Source organism: Bombus bifarius, unplaced genomic scaffold (assembly GCF_011952205.1).
Source record: "Bombus bifarius isolate JDL3187 unplaced genomic scaffold, Bbif_JDL3187 scf7180000007975, whole genome shotgun sequence".
In the NCBI taxonomy this organism is placed as follows: domain Eukaryota; kingdom Metazoa; phylum Arthropoda; class Insecta; order Hymenoptera; family Apidae; genus Bombus; species Bombus bifarius.
This window is the reverse complement of record NW_022884361.1, coordinates 131474-153126: the sequence shown is the minus strand read 5'-3', so window position 1 is coordinate 153126 and position 21653 is coordinate 131474. Positions and strand designations below refer to the sequence as shown.

Below are 21653 nucleotides of genomic sequence, written 5' to 3'. Positions count from 1 at the left end.
TATATTTGTAAACTCAACACCTTAATCACTAATAAGTTAATAATTAGTGAAGAATATTTTTTGTTAATTCGTTCTTTACCAAGAAAAAGGCTGAAATAATTTAAACAATAGTTTACGATAATTGTATAATTTAAATACATATCTATTTTTTAATATAAAATAAATATAATGAGTTCAAATATCTTATCTGTTTATATAATCCATTGTATCAAAAAGTACCATATTTATAAAGTAATTAACATTATGAAGAGTTTAAACTATATATTTTCTTCCAGAATACAAGAGAATTAATAATTTATTGAAAAAGAAATTGTATGTTATGTAAAAAATATCAAAACTTTTCAGATCGTATGTATTTACTTAGATCGTAAAAATAAACATATACTCGGTTGTTTGACATGCTTTTTTGTACATAGTTGTATCATCATTTACAAGGAACAAATGTAACAGCATTAGCCTATGAAGTTTATAGAGTATATAAAAGTCTATGAAGTCTATATTCACTCCTCTTTTATGTACAATTCTTATGGTTAGCATCTAACCCTTAGAAATGTTAATCTGAACATCATAAGAATGTTAAAAAATACGCGCATAAGAAATTAATAATTTTATAAAAATAGATCATGTACAGTCTTCTTGTTTCAAACCTTCAATTAGCTATTATACAATTCCTAAAATACTATGAATAAAAACAGAAGCTTCAAAGCTTCGTTTCATGTTTAACCCTGTTTCTGAACAATTGACTTGGTCGAAGTAGTCCTTGAGAATTATTTAAATAAGAATTTCCAGACATGATAACGGTTGCTGAAGAATCTGGATTTAAAAATTCATTTTTATTATTATCCTCAAACGCAAATCGTTGCTGTTGCTGCTGTTGCGTTTCATTATGATTGTTGGACTCATGATTATTTTTCATGCGATAGTGTACTTCAGAATCCGTCTCTTCTTCATTATCCGCACTATCTACATCTCCTGGAAAGATATTAAATAAATACACATAAGAGTAAATGCATTTCATAAAACTGAATTCAAACAAATTTAAGCAGAACGCACCATCGGAACTATTAGTAGAAGGTAAGTAAAAACGTGAGGCTGGAACTTTGTTATTTCCTACACGTCGTTCTCGTTCTCTGGCAGTATTGTTTGGGTGATGATACTTAAATTCGCGTGGTAGAGTATAGCTTCGGGGCAATGATACTTGACTACCTTCCATATCGCTAAGATCTCCTTCTACCTCTCCCTCGCCTTTAGAACTTTCCTCTCCACCATTTTGACTGAAACGTAGAATATATTATAATATATGTTATAACTAATATATACTATTTAATAATATTTTAATCTTTAATTACCGATGATTAACATGAGTAGACGGTGTCCAATGGGAATAATGATGAGGAAGACAGCGCGGTGCGAGTAAAATTTCTGGAGTGTCCGCTCTTTCTCTTTGCGTTGTTCTCCATGAATTCGAAGGATGAATGTTTGGGTAATAGGAAGATGATGGTGGTGGAGGTAAAAGACAGTGCATTTTCACTGGTGGCCACGAAGATAAGGCTAGTCCTCCATTTTGATCACCTACTGATGGCTCAGATGTGAATAAAGGAGAACTGGGGGAAGTATGTAATTTTGTATTAGGTGGTGGTTGCTGATTTGATGCAGGCGATGACGAAAATGATGATGCTGAAGCTGATGGCGGAGGAAATAACTTTCCTTCTTTTATTTCTTCTTGAATTGCTCTTAATTCTCGCAACTGCTGCTGCTTCTTCTCTTGAAGTTTCTCTCTTATTAAATTTACACTTAGAGAGCCAGCAGTTGCAGCATCCATTCCAATTTTTTGTTCATTTGAATGATCATTCTGTATCATGCCGGAATTCACAGATTTCTTCCAAAACGGTATTAATTGACGTGAATTATTATTCACGCCAAGCCATTGTTTCGATTCAGTCACTGTGTTCATGGAAGTTGTGACAGTTCCAGTTTCAGACTGTGGTGGTGGAGGAGGTACGAATGTTGTTGGTTTTTTCTTTTTTCGATTTGGATTTACTGCAGCTGGATTCGTAAAACGACAATTAAATACTCCTGGTATTCCACCATTACTCAACTTAACTTTCCTTACTCCTACATTCATATTTAATTTTTTATCTTCTGTATATTCTATTTGTTTTTCTTCCAGATTATCCTACATACACAATTCCTTTGTTAGAGATATATTTACTATATTGCCCTTAAAAATTTGGTTTTAATTTGTAATACCTGGTTTGACAAAGCTGTGAGATTCGAAGCTGTCATTCTACCACCTGCTTCATACCTTAATCTCCGTACATGAAAAAATCTATAGTTCCATGTAAAGTCATTAACAATTACTATCATTAAATAATATCTATCTTCGCAAAATGAATTGATAAAATTGAACTTATACCTACCTATAATAGAGCCCCATGAAAAACATACCACCAAAAAATAAGGCTAATAGTGTAAGTACTAAAGTTACAGGGTTTGGATGATGTTGGTGTGGAAGAAGATCTGTTCTATTAACACCAACTATCCATACACCAATGAGTAAACTATTCTCCAAAAACATTACTGTGTAAAAAATTACCTAAAAGAATATAAATGAATTGAATACACTTGATTTAATTAACTTTAAATATTAGTATTAAGGAAGCAACATACATCAACAACTCACCATTTTTTGACGATGATTTGTTTCGTGTAAATTTACATACGCAAATATATAAACAAATGCAAGGAGTGAGGCTAAAGACGTTTTTCTTAAAATAGGCAAATGTTCGCCACCGTGAAAAAGACCATCTGGCGTGAGTAGCAACCACATCAACATTGATAGCCAGTGGAGAGCCATGACAATTAGCAACCACTGTCCACCGTAAAGTGAAGCATAAGCTACCAATACTCCTACTCTAGCGCTTACAGTTCCTAAACGCCAAGCTAGTTGTGCCAGCACACCTAGCCATGTCAATACCAAACGTTCTAAATTACGAAGACGTGCTGCACCTTTGCTAAAACTAGCAACTGCCCAACATACACTCCACAAAGATAGACCAGCAGATACTGCAGTTAATTTTGCTAACTTATCACTGTCTCTGTCAGTTTCCTTTGTTTTTCCAACATCTGTATTTGAATCATTATTGACTCCAATAGACAAGAGATATAACTGCAGAAGTAACATTGGTGCAGCTTCACAGAAGGCATGAATAAGGCGTAATACACAAAGTTCTCTAACCTAATGATGTAAAATCATTAATTTCAGATAAATTATTTTAAATATATACACAAGCTATTTTTTTCTTGCACCTTACCTCATGTTTAACATAAGTTAAATTAACTGGAATAAATAATTTGAAGTATCTCCATAATACTCCAACTTGAGTTGAATGAAGCAATAAAACACACCATATTGTCCAATTCCCATTTTCTTTCTTTCCATTGATATTGCAATCTGCTATATTGTTACCAGTTAGTTTGCCTCTGGCTCCCCACAAATACCATCTTACACTAATAATCTGAAATTAATAAAGAATATATTAGTTATGACAAATAGAAATTTTTCAATGCTTTATATGGATACTGACCTGAGAAATAATTAATGAAGTTGCTATAAGAACAATACTTAAGGGAAAGAGAATTGGAGGAGCTACAGAATGTTGGGCAAGAGCATATACCATTGCAAAGTCAAAAACAACGTCACAAAAATATGATGCAAGGGAGATTATGTTGAATAATACATCACACAATGGTAAAAATTCGTGTTGATGCTGTGTCTGCAGATGCTGGGCCATAATGGGCTTTTGTTATCCATTTGGATTATCCAGCACCTTTTCTTCTTGTCAACCTATGCCACACATTCCACAATATAGCAATTGTCTCATACAGTGGGTGAAGAAAGCTAACTGAAATACAAATTGTTAATAAATTACCTATTTATTTTAATATTCAATATAATATGATATATGAATATTACACAAAAATCTTAAACTAATAGAATACCAAATATAATTCAAAAAGATTTTATTTAAAAATTAAAAAATTGCTTTATATACATATTTTTACTATAAAAATAATTTTTATAGCATATTGCTCTGTAATTGATACATATGAATTCAAATAAATAAATTTGTATGTCTATCACTAATTGAAAATATTACAAATCACATTTTTAACTATTCACATGTGACAACGTCGGAAAACTACAAGTATAAATTTAAAATAAAAACTGGAGTAGACAATAAAATATTGTAATAAGAAACTGACAATAATATTCAAAAAGTTGGAAAATGAAAAATCAATTTTTTACGAACTGGTATGTTTGGTTAAAATGTGTCAGTTGTTTAATAGAAAGAAAGAAAATAGAAATCTCGATAGTCTGGAATAAAAATATTAATATAATGAAAATATAAAATTAAAAAATATTGTGAAGCGTAGGAGGAAGCAAATTGCCTTACCACATTCCTCAGATGTCACCGAATGAGTAATCACAAAAGTAACATTCTCATCTAGATGCTGGGCTCGCAAGAGCTTGGACCAGCGTTGGAATGCGAGGAATTTCTCTGTATACTTCGCGGACGCTTTCAAAAATAAAACTTTTCCTCACCGACTATTCACGATCTGCGTTGCTTTTTGATTGTGTTGGTACATTTTCCGGCGATTCACGTTTAAGAAGGCCGCTTATTTTATTTCAAACAAACTTTAGTTCAATCTACCTGTTGATTCAAGAGACAACTATATATAGATTACTATATAACAATGTAATAAAGTAACATTGCACTTATCGTTGCTCCACTAACTCTAAAACGCAAGATTGTCGACCAAGTAGTCAGGAATTCCAAGCAGTGGTTCTCATCGACAACTTTGCGTAAAATGATTAATCAATCTCTCACATTCTTCGTCAGTGGTTCTCATATTTTTATTATTTCATTTCATTTCTGCAACTATATTGTTAATATAACGAAAATAATATTATAAATAAAATGTATATAAACAATGTATTTATAATTCTGATAATCTAGACTTTATAACTATTTTCGTATAAAATAGACCGCTATTAAGGCAGTATTATGTGTACATATTTAAAAATTTAAAAATATTGGAAAATATGGACATTGATGTTAACACGCATTTATTTCCATGACTTCTTTTAGTATTTTTCGAAGAATGTGACTATAATCGTATAAATAATTTCTCCTAGTGTCTTTATACAATGAAAAACTATCTATATAACTTCAAAATTGATAATTATTTATTTAAGTCATTGTAGATCTTTATATAAATAGATCTTGATTTGGAGATTGATTAAAAATTGCGAATACAAAAATGTCCAGAAATTGAATTTTCCTTCCATTACATTTCATATTTTTTTACATATACACTATCAAATTTTATAAAATTGTCTTCCCTAAAAAAGGCCACTTTTTCTAAGGTCATTAAGTTTTTAGTTTGGTCAAATATTCACTATTACGTAAATTAATAATTGTATTTAAAATCGCACTTCTTATTTTCTCATTGAATTAAATTTACAATTAATAAGTGAAAGATGGCGATTAAATTATAGAAAGTTATTTTGTTATAATAATTATATTAATAAATAATGCTTATTACGTATATTCCATCGTAATAAATGATCCATTTTTAACTATAAAGGTTGAAAAACGAATTACATTTTATTTTTCTCAAAATATCACACAAACATTCGGACGCACAACAATCCAAAAATCATATCAAACATTAAAGTTATAATAGATTTAGGAATATCGAAAATTTTTATATTTTTACCATACATTTTTATAACCGCTCTTTTTTCTAAATTAGTACAAAATGAATACAATATTTTAATTGGTAGTGTTATCAGGATGTACATAATATTCCTAAATCTATACAAGTTTCCAAGTTAAAGGAATAAGTATGTGCCACGGTGCAATTTAATATTATAAAAAACATGAACTCTATAAGTACATATACATTAATGCCGACATATTTAAAGAAAATCTCTTGCACATCTCATTCATTTGCAATATGATAAAAACTTTGCTTAGAGAAACAGATCTTTTACATTATAAAATTATTTTCACAGTTAAAACTAACATAAAAAGACATTCATACGGAAATGAAATGCCGATTTGTAAAATCAGTCTTACAGTTCAAAAATCAGATTGAAGATATATATACATGTATATATCTCTCTATACTCATACGGGGATAGGAATACTTTAAGCATACTGAAACAAAAAGAGAAAACAGCAACAGTAATATATGTACAAAGAAGAAAATATCGAGTATCCTCCGTGGAAATGCTTGAATTTTTATACGTATAAATATCTGGCAGCTTATTAAAAAATGACAGTACATATTCTCTCGAATGTGCTAAAAAACAATACATTCAGGTAAATTAATGCAAAGTGCTTCTTAATACCTAAAAATGCTTGGACAACCCATGATTGAGTTCGCACTTTATGAAAAAAATATTCTCAAAAAAGTAATAAATAATTATCTTTTACTCTCAAATCTCACATATGAGGTTAAATACAGGTTTATGATTTCAGAATTAAAATGTCACGCTGTACTCATCTGGTTTATACAATAACTAATACTAGTTTCTTTAAAGATAATGTAAATCATAGAATTGGAAAACAGAATATGCTGTTTTGATCGCAAAAATAGCTATTCTTTAAAAAAAAGAAGAAAAAGAAAAAGAACGAAAAGGAACTAAAAGAATAATTTTCTTTATACTTTTTTGATGTGAATCTAGACCTCTGAATTACTATCAGTTATTTTGCATTTACAATTTAATAAGAAAAATAAGTAACGTGCATTATTTTCACGCTTCTATTATTATCTTATAAAATTATTATGATATGATTGAGTATTTCAATCATTATATCAATAAATTGTAATAAAATATCTTAACGATTTTCGTTCAATTTTTCGTAAAACATAATAACGCTTCTTATTATATAAAAATTATTATAAAAAAGAGATAAATAAAAATAGCAATTTAAAATTTTATTTTTTCACTTTTCAAAATCAAGAAGAGATATGTCTTTCCAAAAAGCTCGTAAAGCAAGATCATTCGAGTACAGCACATCTCAAGTATAGTCGAGATCTTGGAATGACCATCAAACATATAATTCCAAAAGAAAAAAAGGAGAAAAAAAGAATTCAATCGACTCGACCATAAGATGGAACTATGTCTTTTGCTATCCAGAAGTCGCAATTAGGATAGTCACGATCAGGAAGCGTATCTTGTCCAACAATTAAGACTCGTTTTATACCATTAGCATCTGCCTGAGCTACCTCGCCGTGCCAAACATAGTGATTGAAAAGCTGCTGCATAGCAGATACGTGTCTTTTTTCAGCAGGAGTACGAGCAGCATATGATCCGAGTATCGCTGCAGCATCACAATCAGGATCTGCAATATGACCCCGTGGCTGCGTCGCTACGTAGAATGGAATATTGGTCTTCATTCTGGCAACTGTCAGCAATGGACATACCACACGAACGTCCGAGATCATGCTTAGTAAACCTTTCAATGTTGCGTTATAACGTCTAAAGAAATTTCAATTTCTTATATTTCTCGATCTCCAACCTCTAGCTTTGATTAATAATGAAATATATAATAAATAAAAGATTCTAACCTGAGAGCTTCGTCCGCTAAACCAGATGTTCCTAATAAGGACTCCTTTACAATTTTCTCTACTTGTGTGGAATTGAGAGTAGCGTTGGAAGTGAGATACTTAAGAGGGACTCCAGCATGTGCAGTAGTGCCCATTACAATTTTCACCGAAAATTCATCCCTTGCCCAAATTTGACCTACGGGTTCCTGAAGAATGGCACGATCGAGCACCAACCATTCATGTCTCCTATCTCTTGTTGTCGCTTCTCTGGTTTCAGGCAGACCAACGTTTCCTAAATGCCATGTTTCAGGAACTGAATCCATTATCTCCTCGGCACTTTTGCTTCGCAAACAAGCGGCGTCATTACATCTTGTAGAATTTAAAAATAGTTCATTAAGTGTTTCGGAAACTTCTAGTTCTCTTCCGGGAAATATCGCACTACCGCTGGAAATCCACACTCGCTGGAAAAGATCCCTTGTTCGCCGAATGCCAACTAAAGTTGTGACAAGCGTTCCTCCTGCCCGATGACCCCATAAAGTTACGGCCGATTTATTTCCTCCGAAATGTTCAATGTTAAGATGAACCCACTGAAGCGCTGCTATGATATCCGACAACCCGTAATTTCCGGATGTGAGAGGATGCGATGTTCTTGAAAGTTGATCTGCAGCTAAAAAGCCGAAGATTCCTAACCTGAAATATAACAAAACTTAACGCTTAAAATATTTATATAAATTATACAATGTTACCAAAATCAAGTTAAGGAGTTAAGACTAACCGGAAGTTAGGTCTAACAAACACCATATCACGGACACGAGCAAGTTTTGCAGAAGGCTGCATTACACCTGGAGAACCACCACTGAGGGTTTCAGCACCAATCATAACGACCACTGATAAAGGCGAATCATATCTGACTTCAGGCGTGAAAACATCTAAATATAAGCAATCTTCGCTTCCGACAATCCTTCCTGAAGCCTCTCGTTGCCAACAAACTTTCGAGGAATTGTGTGCTTGATACGTATTAGTCCAACAGTATTCAATTTTTCTTAGGGGTTCCGCAGGTTGCCAACGACGATTTTCTAATGGTGGGATTGCATATGGGATCCCACGAAATGCGAATGCACCATCTTCTGACACACCTTGCACAGGTCCGCAAGAAGTTACTGCTTTGACAAAGCTTCCATCCTTTATCAACTGTGAAACATTCTTTCTCGGACCGATGCAAGCGATACAGACGATAATCACGACTGATACCAGGATACACAATGTTGTCACTATTATTAACACATACATTACACAAAAAATTAATTACCTACATTATTTAAATTTACATAATTGAAATTGTTCAACATTTTAAATTTAAAATAAAAAGATTCAAATCCAAGTCGTAATTTCGTACCTAGCGCAAATAAATTTCTCCTTGCAGCGGATATACAAGCTACAAGAAAATGCTGTTTAGGAGATTCAATTCCGTCTGGAGCATCACCATCGAGTCGAACAGTTTCCATACCATCTTCGTTACTGATAGGATTTTTCTCCGTCACAACATCGTCAAGAGTTTCAACACTCGCCAATCCAGCAGCTCCGGTAATTCCCAATTCCACTTCACCTTCCTAAAATAATTTATAATATATTACAAAATAATGTACAATTAATTTTTGTTTGTATTGAAATTTATAAGACAATATTTGCATTTTCGTATGTTGAAATATTACTGACTAAAACGAATAAAGCAGCTATTAACGGCGAAGCATACACCTTGGTAAAAGGCAGTACGTGCTTGAGTGTGGTAAATTATGTTTCAAGACTGTATAGGGTTTCGCTCGATATATTTCATTTTTATCATAGATAGTTGACACAAATTTCATATTATATTGGAACTTTGTTTAAGAATCTTATTAAAAAAAAATAATTTAAAGAAAAATTAATATAAAAAAAATATTAACTATTAACTACCTTATTTTTTTTTCTAGGAAAAACAGAGACTAAGGGTAACTTTATGGTGTCGAGAATTCTCTTGCGGCTTTCCTTTTCCTTTGCGTCTTTATTCGGTGTGCTTGTTTTCTCTGATGATACATTTTGATCACTTTCTTTAACAGTTTTTTCCGTTGAATCGCCTTCTCCAATTTCAGTAGGCTTACAATCATCCTCCTAACAATAGAAATTATATATGCATTTGGTGTATGTTCTCTATACAATATATGTTTCTTGCATAACATCAATATTCAATTAAAAAATCATCATCATTATTATCATCATCATTTTGTACCGATATTTATTATTTAAAAGGTACATAATCAATAATGCCAGGTGTGCTGTTCGTCTGACGTCATCCATTGGTTTAATGTTGGAAAAAAATCATTACGGGGCTATGAACACCCCTCATGAACACGCCATGGTGCTCCAGGAACTTGTGCTCTTTCGAATGACATCGTTTCTTTGTAAACAGACAATCGAGCAAAGAAAGATTTATATTCATGGTGTCATCTATGTTTATATCCGTTTAAATTAAGGTTTCGATGCAATTGGTATAATCATATTCTACACGGGTTCTATAGAGATTTATTTAAACGCCCACGGCAATGTTTGCGTGACTACCAGCGCGTGCAGCGAGCTATTTAAAATAGAATAAATGAATCTCAATGACAGTCGTACACCATACAAAACGATTACACGATTACAATGATTTTCACATAATTTTGAAGAATGAATGAAATATTGCGGATGCAAGTAACATTCGCTTTCCCTATGCATTACATCTTTTATAGGGAGGAAAAAATGCAGGATGCTATTAGTAGACTGAGAATGTGTATGTATATATAGGAAATTTAAATATATAAATACGTAATATTTAGAGGATGAAACAAATTTCCATTTATCTTTTATCCATAAAAATTCGAATTTACATAAACATCTGCAATTTAGCTATCAGACTTGGATTTCTTGAGGAAGCATGTTGCAAAGCATTCTGGAGTAAGGTTTAAAGCAAGCTGAAACTCTTAAGGTCCTAGATATCTTGTCAGAGAGATAAGGCCACTTAAAAAGACAGTCCTGATAATATACTATTATTGAAACAAAAAGGAAAGGCAGTTTAAAGAGAATTAAAGAGAAAATTCCTTTGCTATTACTTTACACAACTCCTTGCTCTTTGTACGACAGAAGCCGGGCATCTTAATACCGCCAATTGGAATTTTCTTCTTAGGTTTCTGGTCTTCGGATTCCGCGTCTGGAGCGGTCGATGCCACCGTATGTTTCGTGTTCTCGGCGTTCAACATTTTCTCTCTCTCTTCCTCTGCAATTTCTTTCTTATCCATGCTTTTCTCCTGATCCTCTTGACTCATGCTTTACTCCTAAAAATCGGATTAAACCCAACACCAATTAAATATTAACAGATCGGTGTTTTTAATATATAAATACGTTGCAACGTTTTTTAATAGACATAAATCATATCCACAGACATAATTTATTAATTATTTAATTATTCTTTTGATAGTAATGTTTAGTTATTAAGTAAAAGAGGATCCTTTTTTAATGAATTTGAAAGAATATAAATTTTAATTGGAAGGAGAAATATCATAATGAAAAATTTAAGCTTATGCAATCAAAGGAAAAACGCGTGGGGACGTCACAATTTGTATCACTCCATATACAGAGTGTTTACTCCAATTCAATTCAAATTCAATACACAAACATAAGAAGGAGCAATAATCTGACAGATACCATGAAAATATTTAAAGACAATTTTTTCAGAAAAATAATATGTAATAAACAAATTTAGTTTATGTTTCAACTTGTTTTCTGATAAAGAATCAATCTTTTTCTAGTTGTACCATTAATTAACAGATATCTCATCAATATAGATAGATTTTGATTAATAATAGTTTTATGTTACATGTTTGCAAATGGTTGAAGAATTGTGCGTCGCGTTGGAGTGAACACCCTGTATACGTATTAAGCATTGCAGCTGGCGTCGGGACGCCCAGACGTAAACCGATCGATCGGATGGCATTGCTCTCTGAGCCTATTGCCCCGAGGAGTCTAGCAATACATAGTTACTTCACTTCTATTTTTTCGATAACTTCCGGTAGCTTTACAGAAGCTTTTACCCTTCTATCAAATTGTATTAATTTTTTAATTATTTTACATTATCAATATAGAAACATCATAGACCAATATAATGTATACATATAAATACATGAACATTTGAGTTACAAATATTTGAAAATAAAGTACTTAATTTTTGGTAGAATAAAAATGAAACAAATAATAATTTTGGTAACTTAGAATTTAAATTAGATTAAAATTCGCAAATATTCTATCATATGTTAATATATCTTAATAACTCAAATTTTCAAATTTAAAACATCGAACTGAAATTAAAAGATTCTAATTCAGTAGCATGGATTGTTACGTTATGGACTGTCATAGAATTATACACTTTTTATCTATACTCTCTTTCTTAAGTGACAAATACTTTATATACAAGTATATATAGAATATATAGAATATAAAGAAGTAACGTAAAATAAGAAATAATATTGAATTTAATTAAAGACTAGAACAACGTTTATTTCGTACTATATAATAATTATTTAATATGTACATATTTTCTAATGAATTTCCACTATTCACTCTTTCTTCAAATTGCAATTTATATATTGTTAGTTAAAACAATAATGACAAATATATCGTATATATATGTTTAAAAACGATTAATCTTACTCCAAAAACGTATATGATTAATTTTATTCCGAGAAAGGTTACAAATATGAACGCAATAATATAGTTTTAACATTACAAATACGAAGACATGGAGGTAGTCAGTATACAGACAAATTTGATCCAACAAATACCGGTCGAAAAGTAAAGTGATTTTTTTTCTTTGTACTTCTCCCCTAGCTTGCAGCCCCTTTATATTATGTTTCACGCATCGCCACTGTCGCGCAGTTCCGAAACAAATACGTTGAACTTTCTCTTTCGTGGATACGATTCATACAATTACCTTCTTTCCCCAATAATATTATCCGTTCCTTCGTTTGAACTTAATAAATTATTCGTACAAAATGTATTTAAAATATCCATAAAGACTGTTTCTGCTGCAATTATCTTCTCCTTCTTATCAATTATCTTTTCCTAAAGATAAGCAATTATCTTTCTCCTTTATTTACTATATTATACACATTAGGTAGCCATTTATAATTCGGAATTATTATTTAAAAACAATTCGATCAATGTTTATTCTTATTTCGCGTTTTCCCTTTTATTAATCAAATTTACTTGATTTTATCCACGATTCAGTTCAACGTATCTTTCATTGTACGAATCGTGTGAATGGCATTTTCGATACCGTAGGTAACAGAGAAACAAAGTTGTAAATACTCACTCTTTTCAGCAGATTCGGAAAGGACGCTACTGAATTTTGCAGAAAGATTGCTTCTTTTCTGTGTTGAGAAGCTGTCGGATTGCCAGGCAATCTCGAGATGATCGTGTTGATGCTGCTGATAATGATCACTTCATCGATCGTGAGAAGATATTTAAATTTGATTCGGCACCTTACGAGAAAACTATTTCAAACAGCGCAAATATCACCACAAACGAAACTTAGGGCATGCCTACCTCGACTGTCGCCCTACGAGACGTCTACGATGCTTTTCCCCCACCACGATTTTTATATGATGTGACGCTCCTATTGGTCGATTTTAACTATGCGCGGTCGCTTTGTTTTAAATGCTTCATATCATATACTCTTTTCTTTATTTGTACCTGTTATTAAACACTGTTATACAACTGAAACTTTGCTTATTTTTATAAAACAAATAAAGATAGAAATAAAAATATTTTATTCGATGTATTTATTAGCTATATAACACATATGAATAGAACTAACTCATTAAGAACCAACGATGCAATAACATAACATTACACTTGTGATTTCTTTATAATCAATTCACATTATCGAATTCTAGTGAATTCATGTTGGGATTGCGAAAAAAGATTCCATATCTTCCATATTTTCCATAGATGTTTAAACAAGTTTAACAATTATAGCACAGTAATCTAAATAACCGGTATATATGTTAGGTTAACCAAACATAAAATTTTCTACTACAAGACTTAATCTAATGTTATCACATAATGTCTGAATCTGTTGGATCAATCACTTGCTACAAGCAAAGATAATAAATATCATATACATATCCCTAAAGAAAAAATATTTCAAGAATAAGGATATTTTGAATTATACGTCAGTGAAGATGTGTAAGGTGGTAGTTCGCGCTTAGTCGAGCAACACGCATGCGCGTTCTTTCTGAAGTAAATTCGCGTCGTCGCCGTCGTAATATCGTACTTGCGTTGTACTCGTTTCACGGTACGTAGCGTGCACTGCTGTACAGCCGTATACACGTCTACTGTTTGACAGTTCGATTTTAACGCGCGCACACAGTAATCTACAATTCCGGTTCGCCGGTTTGTCTATTCGGTGTTGAAAATTTTTCCTTTGAGGAACGTTTGAACCTGCTTGCCATTGACATGTCTTTCATCGAATTCCGGAGATCGGCCTGTGAGGAAACCCGCTTGTATTCCACAGTACTGGATACATAAGCGTCCATAATGTGTTCGAAGAGGAACGTACCAACGTCTACGTGCCTAGAGATAAGATTCCTGCGTCTCTTCTGGACATCGCGGGGTTAAACTCTCGGCTCGACAGACAGGATAGCTAGTTAGATAGATAACATAAATAGTTAGCAAAGAAAACAGGGAAAAATATAACGAACAAAAAATAACGTCGGTAGCGAAATCGAAAGAGGTTCCCGATTAGGGTTTCTAAGTCGAAAATCGTGAGAAAAATACGGCCGATCAATGTCTTATTTGTGATGGGAGTGCCTGCGCGGGGAGCACTCGCGGCGATTGTCGCCATAAGCGCGTTCGCTGTCTATCTAAATAGCCTTAATTGCGGCTTCGTTTTCGATGACATTTCTGCGATAAAAGATAATCGCGACTTAAGGCCTCATACACCTCTAAAAAACGTTTTTTACAATGATTTCTGGGGTACTCCGATGCATAAGGTGGGTGAATACGATAGAGAGGTGGTTTCGATTCCCCCTTCCCCCTTTTACTCTTGTCTTTACCTTCTTGTGTATTGATCCGTTCAACTCTTCTCCTCCTTTCCCTTCCCTTTCGATTTGGTTCGATTCGAATCAGTTTTATCCAAGTCAATTTTTTAGTTTCATTTCGAATTATTTAAGTTTCTTACATGGATAGAATCAATATTTTTTTTCAGTCGACTTTATTTCTGGTCAGAGAAGTTTGCTTTTTTTGTTGCTTGCCGATCGTTTCAACGAAGATAATGTTTTTCGTTTATTTTGCTCTTAAATAAAATTGTATAATAAACGCAAAACGTTAGAGTAACTTTCTGTTTATTTTGCTATGTTTCACTATGTATGATCCTATGAAATATATAATTAAAATATTTTATTGTTTATGTAGTTGTATAAGATTATCTTATGTACAAAATATTGAAAGAATTCTGTTCTTGCAAATAGGAGCAGTCGCACAAATCATATAGACCTTTGTGCGTTCTCACATTCCGATGGAATTACTTGATTCACCAGTTGGATCCTATGGGATATCACCTGCTTAATGTTATCCTACATGTTGGAGTATGCTTATTATATTTCAGGTGTGTGTTTTTTTAAACTAAGACTTCTCCTTTTTAACTTTGCTATATAATTAATTGATTTAGTCCCACAAATAGTAGGCAAATTAAAAATTAGATACTGAAGGAATGTAACACAACATTAATAACTTATTTATATATCATTGAAATTGTTTTCATTCATTTTATAAAGTAGTTACAAATCAGTATAAAGTGTGTCTTAATCACCATTGCAGGACATGCTTGATGTTTCTATCTGATTCTGCAACTTTTGTATCTTCTCTTCTGTTTGCGGTTCATCCTATACATACAGAGGCAGTAAGTTGTTTAGACTGCTTTCCATATCGATCGAATCGATCGACGTTACCTTGAAATTATATGAGAATATTATTTGATAATTATTTCTAGTCCTTGTTCTTCCCTTCGGCGACAATCTATCATGTGTCCAGATTCAAAGGGTCGACGTCGAGCGATCGATCGCGTCGTAGTTCCTAGTTCGTGTTTAGATGCATTGTCAGTGGATAATCGTGTATTAAGGTTACAGGAGTGGTCGGAAGAGCAGAAACATTGTCCTCTTTATTTTATTTAGCGGCTCTAATCATGTACACTAAATGCTGTAGAAGTAGAAGATCTACAGGTAAAAATGTTTAAAAGTTTCTTTTTATCCTTATTTCCTAATAGATTTACTACTACAACTTACTATTCATTCAAGTAGATATTAATGTTTTTATATTTTTCTTAGGATGGAAATCTTTGATATTATCTATGTCTTTTGTTTTCACTGCCATGTTGTGCAAAGAACAAGGAATAACAGCCACTGCAGTTTGTGTATTCTATGAAATTTTTGTTGTGCAAAAGGTAAATGTATATGTAAACCATATTTATTAATATTAAATATTTATTTCAACTTGTATATTTCATTACCTGCTTAGGTAAGAGCAATGGATATTTTCCTAACGTTAAAGGCAGCTTTTGGTGGGAAGAAAATATCACTTGCTTGGTCCAGTGAAGGTACAAAACGATTGACAGTCCTTACGCTTGTCACGTTTAGTTTACTTATCCTTCGGCTACATGTAATGGGCTCAAAGTTACCTGTATTTACCAGGTATCTATAAATAATAATTAAAAGATATCAAAGAATCTTATTCTTGCAAATAATAGTTCTAATAGTAAAACAAAGAAAAATAATTCTTTAATGACACTTTAGATTTGACAATCCCGCATCTGTGGCCCCAACGCCAATAAGGCAGCTTACCTATAATTACCTCGCAGCAGTTAATCTAAGGCTGCTATTTCTTCCAAGCGATTTATGCTGTGATTGGACTATGGGAACGATACCGTTAATAGAAAATTTTACAGATCCTCGTAATCTGGCCACTATAGCAACTCATACGACCATATTAGGATTGTTGGTAACAGCAATTTTAACACCTAATAGACAAACTTCCATTATTCTCATAATGGTTAGTATCAAATGTAGATTAACTGTTTTTCGCTTAAAGTAAATGTATTATTTCCAAGAAGTAATATGAACCGAATGTTTTGTATAGAGCTTGGCTATGATGATACTCCCATTTTTACCTGCCTCAAATCTCTTCTTCCCAGTTGGATTCGTCATTGCGGAAAGAGTATTGTATGCTCCGTCTATGGGATTTTGTATGCTCATTGGATATGGATGGAGCATTTTATCCGATAAAAAGTAAACTTCGCTAAAAAGAAAATATCGTTGAGTATTCAAAATTTTCTCAAAAACATATTTCTAATTTTCATTTCTTATATTTGCAGATTTAAGAAAGTAACACTATTTTTATTAATAACTCTTTTGGCTGCACACACAACGAAGACTTTTATCAGGAATTACGATTGGTTGGACGAATATTCTATATTCATGTCGGGATTAAAAGTGAATGTTCGCAATGCTAAATTGTTCAATAATGTGGGGCATGCTTTGGAAAGTCAAGGAAGATTCAAGGAAGCATTAAATTTTTTTAATATGGCTGTGCAAGTTCAAGGCGATGACATTGGTGCACACATTAACGTGGGTAGAACCTATAATCATCTGAAAATGTTTAAGGAAGCTGAAGATGCATATCTGAAGGTAAATGCATAGTTAAAGTGATGTATTTATTAGAATGTAATGATAAAGTATTAAGTTTATCTGATAACTTTCTTTCAGGCAAAATCTTTACTACCAAAAGCAAAACCCGGAGAGTCGTACCAAGCGCGAATAGCTCCGAATCATTTGAACGTTTTCGTAAATTTAGCAAACCTAATAGCGAAGAATGCAACTAGGTTAGAGGAAGCCGATCTGCTTTATAGACAAGCCATTAGTATGCGCGCCGATTACACGCAAGCGTATATTAATCGAGGCGATATTTTAATTAAACTTAATCGTACCAAAGAAGCCCAAGAAGTTTATGAACGGGCCCTTTTTTACGATAGTAACAATCCAGACATTTATTACAACGTAAATATCAAGAATGAAATCATTAATGTTACCAATGTTTATTAAAAAAATAAACTATTAATATGATAATGCTTTAATTTTTAAAGCTTGGGGTCGTATTTCTTGAACAAGGGAAAGCATCTCAAGCTCTAGCATATCTTGATAAGGCTCTCGAATTTGATCCAGAACACGAACAAGCGTTACTCAATTCAGCTATTTTACTCCAAGAGCTAGGACGTGCTGAATTACGAAAAGTAGCTAGAGAAAGACTTCTAAAACTTTTACGAAAAGTATTTTGCTCTACATTTATTCATACACAATGTAAAGATAATATTTCAAAATAGTTCTTCACATCATAAATGTATTGATACTTTCAGGATTCTAACAATGAACGAGTTCATTTTAATCTTGGAATGCTGGCTATGGATGACCATGATAGCGGAAGCGCAGAACGATGGTTTCGTAATGCTGTTGCTCTTAAAGAGGATTTCCGTTCAGCATTATTCAATTTGGCTCTTTTGCTAGCAGATGAACAACGCCCCCTTGAAGCTGCTCCATTTTTAAACCAACTAGTTAGATTTCATCCGGACCACGTTAAAGGATTAATCCTTCTAGGTGATATTTATATAAATAATATAAAGGATTTGGATGCTGCTGAAAATGTAAGTTAGAGAGATAGAAGTCATAAAATTCTTTCAAATATTTTATGCACCATAGAAACACTAATGGGGATTTTTTAATTGTTACAGTGTTACCGTAGAATACTGCAACTGGACCCAACAAATATTCAAGGCCTTCACAATTTATGTGTCGTAATGGTTGAGCGTGGTAAGTTAGGCTTGGCTGCTCAATGTTTGGAAAGAGCTGCAGCCCTGGCACCTCATCAGGATTACGTGCATAGACACCTGGCTATTGTCAAGGCTCGTATCAGCAGACTACCTCCGGAGCAGCGCGACACAGAGGTGTTCGACGATTCCTTTTGGCAAACTGGTCCCAAGGAAAGAAATTTCAACATGGGAGATATTTCCAGCAGCAGTAGTGTTGGAAGTACTAGTGGCGCAAATGGTCTCGGCAATATGGAAAATAGCGGTAGCCAATTTCTAGGCAAAACGGATTCTGTATTCTCGAATCACCATAATCATATAGGCCATAAAAAGAGCAGCACGGACTCAATGAATAATCATATTGTGCATCTGAAGAGTTCATCGAAACCTGCAAGAGTTCCATTGAATGAAGTGAAGCAGGAAGTGAAAGATACGCACATCAATCACGACAGATCGTTGAAAACGAGTGCAAGTTCGAACGAGCAGCAAGAATTTTCGCCTGGAAAGGTTTTTGGTAAAAGCGTGAGCTCAGATGCAACGGAATTGACAATCGATCGGGAACGTACGACTAAAATGAGTAATTCGGAGAAGTTCGATAGCGCTACACCGGCATTTTCAACTGGCGAAAAGCATGCTGGAACCACGCGACAAAAAGATACCGCACTTTCATAGTACTGACATTTGAAAATCGCGCCGAATATTGTATAAAGTTATATTCTACATATAACGAAAGAATATGGTGGTACAGTCGTATAGAGCTAATGTGTGAATATAAAATAAATACAGAGTATTGTTTTATATGCTGTACGAATAGAACGTTTTGTAAAATATATTAAAAAATGTGCATTCCTTTGGTTTTGTCTTTATAATCGAATACGAATAGAGCTTTTACCTCTGCTCATAAATTATGATTCCTCATTCTATATTTTAAACATTCATATATTTTTTATTATATACGTTATTTTTTTTTATCAACTTCAATTAAAGAAGTATTTGAACATCATCTTTTTTATTCCTGTAAAATATATTTTGATACCAATATCTTCTTTTTAAAGATCATTTTATAAATTTTGTTTGATTGTGCTCGAAAGAGAAATGAGAAATTGATATGCAGCGAAATACCATATTATCTCATTTAATGTAACAAAAGATAATGTGTTCAATATTACTAGAGATGTTTCTACAATTTTATAAAGAACTCAGCAACCTTTTTTGCTAACATATTTTTTCTGCTTTTCCTTAGTGAATCACGAGCTTCTTCACGAGCCGGTAAGTACATCCCTTAACGTATAATTTGCATTTCCATCTGTATATTGTATTTTTATTAACTTACATTTAAATGAGAAATAAATATAATACACAGAATATATATTTAGCGCTAAAAAAGTAAGAAGGTTAATTTCAAAGGTAAATTTTAAAAAGAAACCAAAGAAGAAGATAATTTGAGATCAGTGAGTTTCATGTTCACCTCTTCTCAAGATTTAAAACTAAACTTAGGTCCCTATCACTGTAAGCGGATTTCTTGTCAATAACGTGGATAACGATAGTAGTAATAAGTAGTAGTGATAGATAATAAAGTAATGCGATAATCAGCCAGGAATACAACTACAACGCTTGGCTAAAAAATGAAAAAAGAAACAAGAACAAAGTAGAAATATGTGGCTGCTCGCGCGTTTACCATCTCTATCACCAACTTGTGTTAGTAGGGACTGAGCTTATATGCATATTGCTGGGATTGCCGATTTTAAACAGAGTAAAGTAACTAGTAATCGGTGGATCAAGAATCGAATACGACCTCCTCTCTTTCCTCTTCTTCTTTCACTTCTTTCTATCCTCAATGTTATATTTCTCTTTTTTCTCTTCTTCCATCTATAGACCTTTTTTCCTTACTCTTGCTTAAAGAAAATCAAAGAGAAAAATAAGGTGTTCAAGTGGATCTGGAAAATCTTCAGTGTATTAAAGATGTTCTCTGAAAAAGTAGACGCGTCAGGTGTACATAGTAATTGTTCAGTATTTAAACGTGTATTCAAATTTTAAAGATGGAAGGGTATTGTTGAATGGAAACGGTGGTGTTTAATTGTTTCGATGAACCGAATGAAATGAAGACAAATAAACGGAAAAAAAGAACAATGCATTATTACGAATTACCCTTTTGCGTCGATCATTTCTGTTCGTTTTAAGCGTCGACATCTGGTCAAAGGATATTTGTGTCATCTTTGGTTACGGATTATGGAAGTATGAACATTTTCATGAGAGAAGTACCTAAACAAAGCGATTACAATATTTGTTTTAATTTAATTTGAAATCGTTGCTGAAAATTCGATCTTACCAGAGTGGTTGGAAGATGTCGATAAATTAATATAATCGATTATCTCTTACCGATTACATAATTCAATAGATCAATAAGCAATTGTCAGAACCATTAAGACAGTTCCATTTCTACGCTCTGAAAATTTACGATATTACAGAAAAAGACAATTAAGAAAAGGGAAGGAGAATATGAATAAAATACTTACTGTATATGTCAATGTTCAAGATTGTGAAGAAATTTTTTATCCTTAGAGTTAATCGAAAGGTAACTGTCCAAAATTATATAAACTAATTCCTTTCATTCATATATATAACGGCATGCAAAATAAAATTGAAATTATCGATTCATGATATGAGATATTCGATATCAATCAATTCGATATATTCGATACATAGTATTGCCTTGCAAACTGACGATCACTATAAAAAATACCTTCGTTGTTAAATAGTTGAATAATCACTAATTTTCTAGCTCTAATATTAATTCTAGTATTAACCTTTTACAGTCTATGGTATTTTCAAACTTTCGTTGCAATCGATTCACGCTGATTTCGTCAGTTATTATTGTTAAGACAATATTTTGTAGTTTTCTGCTACATCAATATTTTAATAACACAATAATGCAACATATATAATATATGATATCATATACGAAATGTGATGTGACGATGAAGGCTTAAATCCTATTCAAATAATTTTGTAAATTTACTGTTTTTTTTTTAATTGTGTAACTCTTCTATATAGCGATTTGACGATGTAATATAAACTATAAACTATCAATTTTCGAATTTCAGTATCT

At 32.7% G+C, this 21653-nt stretch overlaps 3 protein-coding genes and 1 long non-coding RNA gene across 7 annotated transcripts; 1 reads left to right on the top strand and 3 right to left on the bottom strand.

Annotated features, from left to right (window-relative positions):
- Positions 1 to 168: 168 nt before the first annotated feature.
- Positions 169 to 4913, bottom strand: LOC117217259. Its single transcript, XM_033464734.1, has 10 exons — positions 4458 to 4913; positions 3936 to 3945; positions 3588 to 3902; positions 3315 to 3518; positions 2684 to 3238; positions 2421 to 2596; positions 2251 to 2329; positions 1350 to 2176; positions 1054 to 1274; positions 169 to 972 (listed from the first exon to the last, which is right to left on the bottom strand). The coding sequence occupies exons 3-10, from the start codon at positions 3792 to 3794 to the stop codon at positions 701 to 703; spliced, it is 2541 nt and encodes an 846-aa protein (XP_033320625.1). The 5' UTR covers positions 3795 to 3902; positions 3936 to 3945; positions 4458 to 4913; the 3' UTR covers positions 169 to 700.
- Positions 4914 to 6992: 2079 nt separating this feature from the next.
- Positions 6993 to 13248, bottom strand: LOC117217260 (neurotactin). Of its 3 annotated transcripts, none has more exons than XM_033464736.1 (7): positions 13004 to 13247; positions 10749 to 10988; positions 9577 to 9771; positions 9020 to 9233; positions 8399 to 8894; positions 7645 to 8313; positions 6993 to 7555 (listed from the first exon to the last, which is right to left on the bottom strand). In XM_033464736.1, the coding sequence occupies exons 2-7, from the start codon at positions 10959 to 10961 to the stop codon at positions 7168 to 7170; spliced, it is 2175 nt and encodes a 724-aa protein (XP_033320627.1). In that variant the 5' UTR covers positions 10962 to 10988; positions 13004 to 13247; the 3' UTR covers positions 6993 to 7167. The 3 variants fall into 3 exon arrangements, with proteins under 3 accessions (XP_033320627.1, XP_033320626.1, XP_033320628.1); XM_033464735.1 differs by having other exon boundaries at positions 10749 to 10970; XM_033464737.1 differs by lacking the exon at positions 9577 to 9771 and having other exon boundaries at positions 10749 to 10970; positions 13004 to 13248.
- Positions 13249 to 14492: 1244 nt separating this feature from the next.
- LOC117217258 (protein O-mannosyl-transferase Tmtc3-like) lies at positions 14493 to 19393 on the top strand. 2 transcript variants are annotated; one of them, XM_033464731.1, is made up of 13 exons: positions 14493 to 14684; positions 15162 to 15298; positions 15511 to 15592; positions 15812 to 15911; positions 16017 to 16132; positions 16207 to 16379; positions 16482 to 16737; positions 16825 to 16973; positions 17060 to 17372; positions 17451 to 17741; positions 17828 to 18010; positions 18098 to 18382; positions 18470 to 19393. In XM_033464731.1, exons 1-13 carry the CDS (start codon positions 14493 to 14495, stop codon positions 19214 to 19216), a joined length of 3024 nt encoding a protein of 1007 aa, XP_033320622.1. In that variant the 3' UTR covers positions 19217 to 19393. The 2 variants fall into 2 exon arrangements, with proteins under 2 accessions (XP_033320622.1, XP_033320623.1); XM_033464732.1 differs by lacking the exons at positions 14493 to 14684; positions 15162 to 15298 and having other exon boundaries at positions 15505 to 15592; positions 15683 to 15911.
- A 70-nt stretch (positions 19394 to 19463) lies between these two features.
- LOC117217270 lies at positions 19464 to 21525 on the bottom strand. The gene is made up of 3 exons (XR_004489510.1): positions 21061 to 21525; positions 20874 to 20990; positions 19464 to 20806 (listed from the first exon to the last, which is right to left on the bottom strand). It is a non-coding gene; the product is annotated as an uncharacterized LOC117217270 (long non-coding RNA).
- Between the last annotated feature and the right edge of the window lie 128 nt (positions 21526 to 21653).

Coding starts and splice junctions, on each gene's coding strand:
- LOC117217259 (XM_033464734.1), bottom strand. CDS start 3,794: ATGGCCCAGCATCTGCAGACACAGCATCAACACGAATTTTTACCATTG. Junction 1,275..1,349: donor TCTACTCATGTTAATCATCG/GTAATTAAAGAT, acceptor TCTACGTTTCAG/TCAAAATGGTGGAGAGGAAA. Junction 973..1,053: donor TTCTACTAATAGTTCCGATG/GTGCGTTCTGCT, acceptor ATATCTTTCCAG/GAGATGTAGATAGTGCGGAT.
- LOC117217260 (XM_033464736.1), bottom strand. CDS start 10,961: ATGAGTCAAGAGGATCAGGAGAAAAGCATGGATAAGAAAGAAATTGCA. Junction 9,234..9,576: donor TTCCTAGAAAAAAAAATAAG/GTAGTTAATAGT, acceptor AAATTATTTTAG/GAAGGTGAAGTGGAATTGGG. Junction 8,895..9,019: donor GAGAAATTTATTTGCGCTAG/GTACGAAATTAC, acceptor TGTTAATAATAG/TGACAACATTGTGTATCCTG.
- LOC117217258 (XM_033464731.1), top strand. CDS start 14,493: ATGGGAGTGCCTGCGCGGGGAGCACTCGCGGCGATTGTCGCCATAAGC. Junction 15,912..16,016: donor TAGAAGTAGAAGATCTACAG/GTAAAAATGTTT, acceptor TATTTTTCTTAG/GATGGAAATCTTTGATATTA. Junction 16,133..16,206: donor AAATTTTTGTTGTGCAAAAG/GTAAATGTATAT, acceptor TTACCTGCTTAG/GTAAGAGCAATGGATATTTT.